Source organism: Vigna angularis, chromosome 9 (assembly GCF_016808095.1).
Source record: "Vigna angularis cultivar LongXiaoDou No.4 chromosome 9, ASM1680809v1, whole genome shotgun sequence".
In the NCBI taxonomy this organism is placed as follows: domain Eukaryota; kingdom Viridiplantae; phylum Streptophyta; class Magnoliopsida; order Fabales; family Fabaceae; genus Vigna; species Vigna angularis.
Genome location: NC_068978.1, coordinates 18,534,196 through 18,545,349, shown reverse-complemented (window position 1 = coordinate 18,545,349; position 11,154 = coordinate 18,534,196). Strand labels below are relative to the sequence as shown.

General features: G+C 43.0%; 1 protein-coding gene and 1 long non-coding RNA gene across 2 annotated transcripts; both read left to right on the top strand.

Annotated features, from left to right (window-relative positions):
* Window positions 1-297: 297 nt before the first annotated feature.
* On the top strand, window positions 298-1,182 carry LOC128193907 (uncharacterized). The gene has a single exon (XM_052868099.1). It carries the CDS (start codon window positions 298-300, stop codon window positions 1,180-1,182), a length of 885 nt encoding a protein of 294 aa, XP_052724059.1.
* Window positions 1,183-8,253: 7,071 nt separating this feature from the next.
* LOC128194035 (uncharacterized) lies at window positions 8,254-9,210 on the top strand. The gene is made up of 2 exons (XR_008245331.1): window positions 8,254-8,916; window positions 9,003-9,210. It is a non-coding gene; the product is annotated as an uncharacterized LOC128194035 (long non-coding RNA).
* Window positions 9,211-11,154: the final 1,944 nt, after the last annotated feature.

Sequence of the window (11,154 nt, the reverse complement as noted above, 5' to 3'; positions counted from 1 at the left end):
TAACTTTGCCACTTTGAGGGATATGTTCGAACGACAGTTTTCGGCGGGTAGAGCGCGAAATCTGACGTATCTGGAATTAACAAACATAAAGCAGGAGAAGGGAGAGAGTCTTAGGGACTTCATGGACAGGTTCAATAGAACTGCTCGGCAAGTAAGGGGGTAGGCAAGAAGTTTACCATTAGTACTCTGGCTACCGCACTGAGGCCTTCCCCATTTGCCGATAACTTGTTCGTAGAACCCCCGTTAACCCTGGACGAATTGCAAGAGAGGGCCGCTCGGTTCATCAGAATAGAAGAAATGAGGGCAGTCCAAAGGCGACAGCAAGAACAAAACACAAGTTCAGGACAGGAGAAGAAGGAAGGCAAGAAACCGTTCGTACCGGGCGAGCGGTCGAAGGGCCAGAAGTATAGAGATGGCCCGAAGGGGGCTAGGTACGAGAGGTACACCCCGCTGAACACGCCAAGGGCTAGAGTGTTGGAAGAGGCCCTGAATGCAGATCTGATAAGGGCAAGACCCTCCCGGTCATCACCCAAGGAAGATGGAACCAAGCATTGCACCTATCATCTAAACATAGGGCATAATACCGAGGACCGCACGGTGTTGAAGGATAAGGTGGAAGAACTAATCCGAGCGGGTCATCTGAGGAAGTTTGTTAAGGAGGAACGAAAGGCGAGAAGTCCGCCCAGGAGGGCTAGGGTGGAGCGAAGTGATAGGAGAGAGGACAGGCGTCCCGACCGTAGGCGGAGTAGAAGTCGTAGCCATGATCGATCGCTGCGGGGAACGATAAACACCATATCGGGCGGTTTTGCAAGCGGATCATCAACGTTCGCGAGGAAGAGAAATCTGAGGGAGCTTAAAAGCGTCCACAGGGTAGATGTGAGAAAGCGCTCTATGCCACCAATCACGTTTACAGATGAAGATTTCCACGCTCCCGATCCGGATGAGGATGACCCGATGGTAATAACGGCTGTTATTGCCCGATATAGTGTGGGAAAAGTGTTGGTGGACCAGGACAGCTCTGTTAATATTTTGTATTGGAAAACGTTCCAGCAGATGGACATATCCGAAGATCTAATCGCCCCGTACAACGAACAGATAGTAGGATTTTCGGGAGAAAGAGTTGATACGAGAGGATATGTGGACCTTAGAACATGCTGGGAACCGAGCAGAGTAAGGAGGTAAAAACCAGGTTTTTGCTGGTGGACGCGAATACGTCTTACAATGTGTTGTTAGGACGACCATGTCTGAACGCATTTGGGGCAATTGTTTCCACACCCCATCTCACACTCAAGTTTCCATTGAGAAATGGAACTATTTACACCGTTCGGTCCGATCAGAGGATCGCACGAGAATGTTATATGGCTGGGTTGAAGGTTCAACCATCGTCGTCGGATCCACCCAGCCGGCATAAGAGAAGACGACCGGAGGTAGCCATGGCAGATCTAGACCCACGGACTAATACTGACGATCGGATAGAGCCAATGGGAGAGACAAAGCCCTTCAGCCTTGGCCAGAGGGAGGAGCAAGTTACTACCATCTGAGTTGAAGAAAAACCAAGACTTATTTGCTTGGACTATAGTTGATATGCCAGGAATCCACCAAAAGGTTATGTCGCACAAGCTGGCATTGTTCAAAGAGGCCCGACTGGTGGCTCAAAAGAAGAGAAGATTGGGGGAAGAGAAGCGGTCGGCAGTGGCAGTCGAGGTAAAGAAGTTGTTGGAAGCAGATTTCATCCGTGAAATCAAGTACACAACTTGGCTGGCGAACGTTGTGATGGTAAAAAAGATGAACGGGCAGTGGAGAATGTGTACGGACTTCACGGATCTAAATAAAGCTTGCCCCAAAGATTCTTACCCACTACCAAGTATTGATGCGTTAGTGGACGGGGCTTCAAGGTTCCAGGTGCTAAGTTTCCTGGATGCGTATTCAGGATACAATCAGATCCCTATGTTTCCCCCGGACAACGATAAGACAACATTTATCACCGAGCGGGCTAACTATTGTTATGAGGTTATGTCGTTCGGGATGAAGAATGCGGGAGCTACTTACCAGCAGCTGATGGATAGGGTTTTTGCTGACTAGATCGACAGATGCATGGAGGTGTATGTTGATGACATGGTGGTGAGGAGCCGCTCGGTAGAAGACCATGTGAGAGATCTTGCGAAAGTTTTCCATCAGGTTCGCAAATATAACATGCACCTTAATCCGGCCAAGTGTACTTTCGGGGTACCAGCGGGAAAATTTCTGGGATTCCTGCTGACAACTAGGGGCATTGAGGTGAACCCCGACAAGTGCAGAACAATACTGGAAATGAGAAGTTCGCAGAAGCTGAAGGAGGTTCAGAGGCTGGTGGGGAGACTGACTTCATTATCCCGCTTTATTCCAAAGTTAGCCGAGCGAATAAAGCCGATAGTGAGAATCATGAAGAAGAGTACGGGTACTGATTGGGACGACCAGTGCGAGCAAGCTTTTAACGAAGTTAAACGCATATTGGTCAGCCCACCAGTCATGGGACGACCCGATGTGGGGCATGCGTTACAACTCTTCCTAGAGGTCTCGGAGGACACGGTCAGCTCGACTTTGGTGCAAGAGCAACCCGAGTTCAAGCTCGTGTACTTCGTCAGTCGAACATTGCAACCCACGGAAACCAGATACAAGCGAGTCGAGAAGATCGCTTTGGCACTTGTGATGGCAGCGCGGCGCTTAAGGCCATACTTCCAGAGTCATCAGGTGATAGTTCGAACCGATCACCCGATCGCAAAAATCTTGCGCAAACCAGATCTGGCCGGGAGAATTGTAGGATGGTCCGTGGAGTTGTTTGAATTTGGACTCCAGTTTGAACTGAGAGGGTCGATCCAGGGGCAACATTTGGCCGACTTTGCGGTCGAGTTACCCTAGGAAGAAGAAGGCCACCAAGAGTGGATCCTCTGTGTGGATGGCTCTTCTAAGAAGTCCGGTGGTGGAGCGGGAATTGTGTTGGAAGGACCGAACGGCTTTGTTGTGGAACAGACAATTGTCTTTTTGTTCAAGATAAGTAATAATCAGGCCGAATACGAAGCAGTACTAGCTGGGCTCGAGCTGGCTAAGGACTTGGGGGCAGTCTCGGTCGAATGCCGAACGAATTCCCAATTGGTGGTAGGGCAGCTAACGAAGAGCTTCCAGACCAAAGATGATCAGCTGCTTCGTTATTTTCATAAGGTGAAGGAGTTGGTAAAACAGTTCCGGGCGGTGGAATTTAGGCATGTGCCAAGAGAGCAGAACGCGAGGGCGGATATCCTATCTAAACTCGCCAAAAGCAAGGGGAAGGATCACTTGTCGTCGGTCATAAGGCAGGTTATGATGAACCCTTCGGTGGAGTGTCTGGCAGTTCATGAGGTCTCCGATCGACCTGATTGGAAGAAGGCCATAAGAGAAATCATTCAGACTTTCCGGTAGCAATTGACTATTTCACTAAGTGGGTGGAAGCAGAGCCACTAGCAACGATCTCAGCCGCTCGAGTTCAAAAGTTTGTATGGACGCTCATATGCAGATTTGGAATTCCCAAAGTTATAGTTACAGACAATGGGCGGCAATTCATTGATAAAGGTTTAGGAGAATTTTACAAAAGGTTGGGAATTAAACATGTCACGAGCTCGGTGGAGCACCCTCAGACGAATGGCCAAGTGGAAGTGGTCAACAAAGTCATTGTGGCCGAGCTGAAGAAAAGGCTGGGAGATGCTAAAGGCCTCTGGGTAGATGAGCTTCAGGAGGTCCTGTGGGGGTATCGCTGCACCCCGCACGGTACAACGGGGGAAACCCCATTCAACTTAACATATGGAATGGACGCAATGTTACCAGTCGAAGTAGGAGAGGATGGGGAAATGTGGATTGGAACTAGTTTTTTATCCACCACCATCATGCTCACGTCAAGGCGAGGATCGTCAGTAGGCACTTGAAAGAGGAGGTTGCATTGAGCGAGGGCCTTATCAAAACCGAGCAGATGCTCGTTTATCACTTCATCACCCAGAAGCTTGTTTTCTGCCTCCAACTTTGTTACCCAATCCTGGAGAGAATCTCGCTCAGCCGTCACAGTTGCGTTGGAGGAGATGGCTTTTTTGAGGTCGAGTTTAGCATCGTCCAAAGACCGTTGCATACGGCGCTAAGTAGCACGCGCCTCGGCCAGCAGAGTGCTGGCTTTCTTCTTGTCTTCTTCCGCTATCCGCTCGGTCTCGGCCAACCGAAGGGTAAGGTCTTGGTTGGCCTTGAAAGCGGAGTCGAACCTTGCTTGGAGCGCTTGAAGCTTTGCGGAAGCAGAAGCTCTTTTCTGGGCGGCATAGGTCAAACACCAGGCCGACCACGCCGTCAACTCCAGAGCCATGTTGGAGGCTTCTTCCTCGGTCATCCCACTGACCAGGGCCTTTTCCTCAGCGAAAAGGTCAAAGTGGAGGCGCTTCGCCACCCAAGAGTTTGGACTCAGCAGACCGGGGAGAGGAGGCCCGTCGGGCAGATTCCTCTTAGCACGCTTGGACTCAGTCGATGTCTCCCGAGCGACTTTTCGTTTCCCCTTCTTCTTTGGGTTAGACTCGACCGGGGGAGCCTGATCGGGAACAACCTCAACCGGGGGTGGAGGAATGGAAGCCTGTTGGACTGGCCGAGAAGTTGCAGGCGCAACGACGGTGGATGGGGCATGGGACGAGCAAACAGGTGGGCGAAGGTGCTGTTCTTGGATGGATCCATCTTGAACAGGTAATCTGCAAAGTAGAAGAAAATTCAGATAAGTTCCAAATGGCTGCTCAACAAAAGGCGGTCAAAAATAGCTTACCGAAAACATTAGAGGGAAGGTTCTTGTTGCCCAGGAAACCGATCAGAACACGACAAGAGGACTTAGGGGGTAGCTGACAAAGCTGGTTTATCAAGTCCAAATCCTCGGGAGCCATCTGGGGCTTAGGCCAGGAAAGGACCTTCCGGGGATCTCTGGTCTAGTAGAAAGGAAACCTTGCCTCTGTGATCGAAAAGCAAAAACTCTAGTATCCAGTTTCTGTGGGCACGACTTTAAAGAAGTGCCCTTTAAAGTCTTTATAGGAGCTATTGTAAAGGGATAGCTAATGCTTATTCCCGACTGTCCGAAGGGAAACCCAAGGCTTGAACGGGTGAGGCTGAACATGAAAGAAATATAGGAAGGTTGTAGGAGTCAGTTTAAGAGCTAAACCGGAGCAGATGGCGGAGAACGCTTGCATGAAGGCCCAACCGTTCGGGTGAAGCTGTGTGGGAGCCAAGTTAAGCGTTCTTAGTACACCCATTTGGAAGTCAGAGAAGGGGAGAAGAACCTTCAAATCCTTGAACATTGTGGCGTAAACGTAGAAGAAGTCGGTGGGATAGTTGACCCGACCGTGGCAGACGCGCTCGGTCCTATGACAGATGGCTAGTTTAAAATGCCTAGCGTCGGCAGCCGTCTTGACCAGACTGATGTGGCTGATTAAATCCCGGAAGGCTTGGCGATGGTAAAAGGAAGAGGGAATTTGCCTAACTTCGTGAGGCACCCAGTCGTAGCCGGGGATAGTCGGCCAAGCTTGGGGCTTCCCATCCCAAGTGCCGGTGGAGTCCACATGGATGGCAACTTCTTCAGGAGCGTCACTGTCGACCAAGAGATCGGAGGAATTCCCTGACGAAGAGGCCCTAGCGCCGGGACCGATAAAGGCAACCAAGGACGTAGATGGACTGGCGATGTCATCGTCACCATACCCCCTACCCTCGTCGCCGGAGAAGTCAGAAGACATAGTTACCTGAGGAGTAAGAAGACGAAAAGGAAATAGGAGATTCAAAGGAAGAGGACGCTGGCAACGGCAAGGAGACTGAAGTAAAAAATTAGGGTAAAAGTATGGGTATTTATACCAAGATAGGGACCGACTCAACGGGAACATTCGAAGCGTCAACCGCCAAAAGATCTGACGGTCCAGGAGACATGACGTTTCAGATACAGAAAGATCTGATGGATCAGGCGATCTGACGTTTCGGTTTCTGCATTTCCCGCCTAAAAATTGCAATCATGACTTTACGTTTCTCGCTGGATCAAGATTCAGAGAAAGAGGAGAGCCGAGCGGAGGTCACTTCAAAACCCTACGCAAAAAGGTATTTTTTCTAGGGCTTGGGGGACTTGTGTTACTACCAACGGCGGATAACCGACCGGGAAGGTTTAGACAATGACCAAGCGGGTAGAAGCAAGGCTAATATTTCCAATCGGGTGTCTCAACCTAATATGTCCGATCGGATCTCTTAAGTACAGTATGTCCGGTCGGACAGACTTCCAAGACTGCGGACTGGAGACAGTAGTTGAATGCTCATGAATGTGTAGTTAATAAGGTAACGGTCATTGTCGAGTATTTAAGATGTGCATTGAAAGTCATTAAAAGGTAAATTAATGGGTAATATTCTCTAAAATCATATAAATAGCAGTCAAAGGAGAATGAAAACTCTCTGTTTTTTGACATATAGATAGACTTGCAAAGACCAATTCTGACTTGAGCGTCGGAGTGTTTTCTTGCAGGTCACCCCATTTACATTGATACCGAGCGTACAGGAGACTAGAAGTGAAGGACCGATCGGTGAAGGAGAAGTGTTTCCGGACGGAGGTAGCAGGAGTTTTCCCTGGTCTCATTCAGCAGAAACATTAGTGAAGTTTAATTTTTGCTTTTCAATGAACTTCATGAACTCTGATGAAACCACCCATCCATTTTGATATTAAGCGTCAAAAGTTGTGAGTCTAATGTAAAGGTAAATAGGAAACAATGAAGCAGATCGAAGGACGATAAGAAATAACAATACGGAAGAATAAAGACAAATTCCCAATCAGGATAGGAAATGGAATTCTTAGTAAAGATTGAAATCAGGACTTTCCATATATGTTACAAAATTAAGTTTAGGCATATGAGGAAAAATAAAATATAAAAGTAATATGAAAAGAAGATTGTCCAATATTTTGTCTTTTCTTTATTTCCCTGTTAATTCTTTGTTTGGAAATTCTCCTAAATCTATAATATGCAAAAACTGTAATTTATTTATCCGTTCAAATAACCTGAGGTGCAATCGATGAGTTGGTTCACAGGTCTTTGGCCAGGAAGATAAAAGCGCAATTGACAATTTATTTTATGCTTAAACAACAAACTGTAAAAGAAAATTTTATTAATGGACACCTATTTGTGTGGCTGATCAAAGGCATTGATTGGTGCTTCATCTCATAGACGTAAGCGCTATGTTGAGGGCTTCATTTGATAGATGAAAGCGTTATTTGTTATATGGCTTATGTGATGGATGCGATGGATGCGATGGATGCAAGGGCTTTACTTAAGCTCTTCGTCTAATAAACTTTTGCCTGAACAAACACAAATGTGTATACTTTTTCTTATAAGATTTTGCTTAAACAAACAATAAATATACTTTCTTTGACAAATACAGATCTTGAACATTTTGTTATATACATCAAACTTATAAATATTTATTTTATGCTTTTGTTTCTTCATTTCTCAACAAGACCTTATAACATTTTGTCCTCAAAGATCCTTAAAAAAACATATTTAAAGTTGATTCACACAAACAACTTTTGTGAAAGTCAATGTTGCGAACTTTGCATTTTCATATATAACATTGAATTAAGATTCAATTAGAAAACATAAAATTTGCGAATAATTCTTCGGGACATGAAATGGGTGAGAGTGGAATAAAAGAATGTGAGAACTTAGGGAAACAAGATGAACAACAATGGACTTGTTATAATCTTCTAGGCGTGAATACATACTTTTCTAAAAGCAATATTTCGTCCCTTATAAGAGTGAAGGGGACCACGAAATCCGCTTTTGAGATACAAAGAAAAAATACAACGATGATACTCACTCTTAGTATTAACGTTAAACAATAATATAATTCTCAGGAATTGATTTGTGTGTTAAGAGAATGACTGAATGAATTTCAGTGGAGCACATGATCCCTTTATATAGATGTTGATCAGGCATCTTTCAAATCCAAGAGATACCAAATTCAGATTAGTTACATTTCTTGATTGTAACTCTTTATAAATAACAACTTTTCTGACTAGTTACATTTCTTAATTATAACTTTTCATGAATGGTTGTAACTCTTCATAAATCTGAAAACTGTCTTTAATACTCTTAAATTCCAACAATCCTCCACTATTTGAGAGTATTGTATAATTACTTTAATACAAACATCAATTTAATAATTGCAATCTTACACATAAATGAAAGTGTACATAGACTGGAACTTTCACTTAGTAGAATACACATTCCAGGAATTCAAATTTTATTGGTGTCAAAACGATTGAACCAACATAATACATAATGAAATCTTGAAGATACTCTACATATAAGATAAATTATATATTCTTGTTATACTTAACACAATACACTAGTAAAAAAACTGGATTTAAAATCGATCAATAAGCCTCGTTTTTAGTGAAACCGAAACCTATTAAATTACATTGGAAGAATTATAAATAAGGTGAACTCTTATGACTCGGTTCACAGCGAACCCATGCCTAATAATTTGAAAGTTGCTGTTGTCCGTGATCTTTATGCCTCGGTTGACTGATAAACCGAGAGCTATAACTTGTTTTTCTGGGCATGTTGGCATCGGGTGTTGGGAGAACCCATGCATATAGCTTTTTATGGCCCCGTTTTTGTATTAACCGAGGCATTAGATTAGATGTGCTTTATCTTACCTCCAGACCCGTAAAAACATTTTTACCCTACTGTTGTTCCTCTTTCTTCTCCGCGCAAAACTGATCTTTCTTCTCCAGCCACCGCGACTGCTGCACTGCTGGACCGCGCCTCCACCGCCACCGCTGGACTGCGCCGCCACCACTGGACCGCGCCGCCAACGCTGCACCGCTGCTACGACGTTCATCCCTTTTCTTTGTTCTTCGTGGTAAGTTTTCTTAAGACTGCTCCTTTGAAGTTCCACTGCCACCATGTTCTTTATGATTGTGTTGGGTGAGAAAGAGTTATTTTTAGTTTTAGATTAGGAATGAGAGATAAATTGTAGCATGAGAGGAAGATGTCGTTGTTGGTGGATTGCAGACGGCTCTGTCTTCGGAGATGTCGATTGTGAGGTGATTTTGGTAGATCTTGAGCTTAATCAACTTGAGAGAAAGGCGTGTAGTTTGGTTGAGGAGTGGCTTGCTTCAGAAGCTCGCGGATGTTCTAGAGAAGCTCGCGGATGTTCTAGAATGGAGTTACTAAGAGTTGGGCTATTAATACTTCAAAACAAATAGTTGGTTTTTTTTTTTATGAATATTTTCTCTTTCTATATATATTATTTATATTTTTTATAACTTAAATATAATAAAAGATAAAGTAAGAATAAACAGTAGTTACATTAAACGATCGAGGAATCCCATTACATTAGAAAAATGAGATTTTTATAATTTAAAATAAAAGAATGAATGAAACACATTCAAACTGCTTTATGTTTCCTGCTTTATGTTTCCTGCTTTGAGTAGTTTAACACGTTTAATCCGAAGACTCACCTACAACGTGAATTCTGAGGTCAACTTCAAATTTCAAAAACACAACTTTCTACTTAGCTTCCACCTTCTTTCCCATGTTGAATTTAGATTCCAACTTTTGCTTCAAACTCTAACATGTAAAGACTTTTTCTTTTCGTTCAAGAAAATAGTATTAATAAAATATTTTAAAAATAAAACCATGGTTTCTACAATTAAAATATTTCAAAACAAATAAACACTTCCTTTACTATACATACTTGTATAATTTACTTTTTATTTTAAAAAGTAGTGGTTAACATTTTTTTATTCAGATAATTTTAAGTATTACCTATAATTTTTCTCCATTAATTTTTTTTATAAAAATCTGAATAATTTTAAATGTTTTCTAAGAATGTTTGTTTTTTAAGATATTTAAGAATGCATGTTGATTAAGTTTAAAGACTGAAATTTACAAAATTCTCATTATTTTAAAAAATGAATAATTTAATCATACTAATAGGGAAGGAGATATATTTTTTCCCTTATATACATGGATAAGTGAAATTTGTTAACTTTAAAGTTTCATTTATTAATTTTGGTATATGACAATGAAGTTATTATCAATTTCAGGTGTCATTGGCAGCTACTTGTGATCTCCATACCGGAAAACACTGTTGTTTGATTTTGTTCACACTAGTACAAAAATGGTTTTTTATACCTATTAAAAAAGGTTTTTTATATCTATTTTTGGCTAGGTATAGAAGCAAGAGGTATAGAAAGTTTAGGATCTTTTATACCTATTCTTGAATCAGTGAGAATGTTTTACTTTCCATACCTGTGTTATTCATAATAGGTATAAAAGTTTTATATTTACACCGAGAAAAAAAATTTCTTTTTATACCTACTAGTGCTATAATAGGTGTAAAAAAACAAGACTTTTTATACTTGATGTGGCTTTGATCGGTGTAAAAAGTGACGTTTTTTTTTAAAATATTTTATTTGTATGAACTACTATCCATATTCAGACCTACAAAAGATTCAATACCAGAATACAGTTTAAATAATCAATAACAAGTAAAATAATGGTTTAATCCTTTTCGACATCCCTATTTGTGTAGGATTGTCTCATATAGGTCCTCGTTTTCTAAAGTGTATCAAAATGGTCCTTAATTTTGAAAATTGAGATCAATTCAGACCTTTCCGTTAAGTTGGCTGGACGGCGTTAAAGAAATTGATGCGTGGTTATTGAGATGACTGATGTGGCATAGTGTTGTTGTTGACCTGGCTTAATGGTGAGTTTTTATATTTAAAAAAATTAAATTTTTATGACCTGGCGTCTCCTTACAGTCTTCTCCCTAGCGTCGTCGGCAACATCACCGCCGCACAACCCCGGACCACCGTCAACCTTCAAATAGTGCCACCAGCCTCCATCAAAACCGCGAGAACAGCCACCCAGAATCAGGATCCTCATCGCGTCTCTCTTCGCGAGTTCGGCGCGCGATTTTGATGTTCTCTGTGATTGGGTTTCTGCGTGTTTTCTCTGACAGGTGCGAGGGTGATGAAGGTTAGTGGTTGCGATCATGGCAGCGTCTTCACGGCGGTTTTGTGGCGCTAAGGTTTGGCGAAGCAGCTGCGAGATGCGAAAAAAAAGGCGCGATTCGGAGAGGCTTGCATCTCTG

What these genes read in the sequence shown, in the direction of transcription:
- LOC128193907 (XM_052868099.1), top strand. Translation starts at nt 298, where the DNA reads ATGAGGGCAGTCCAAAGGCGACAGCAAGAACAAAACACAAGTTCAGGA.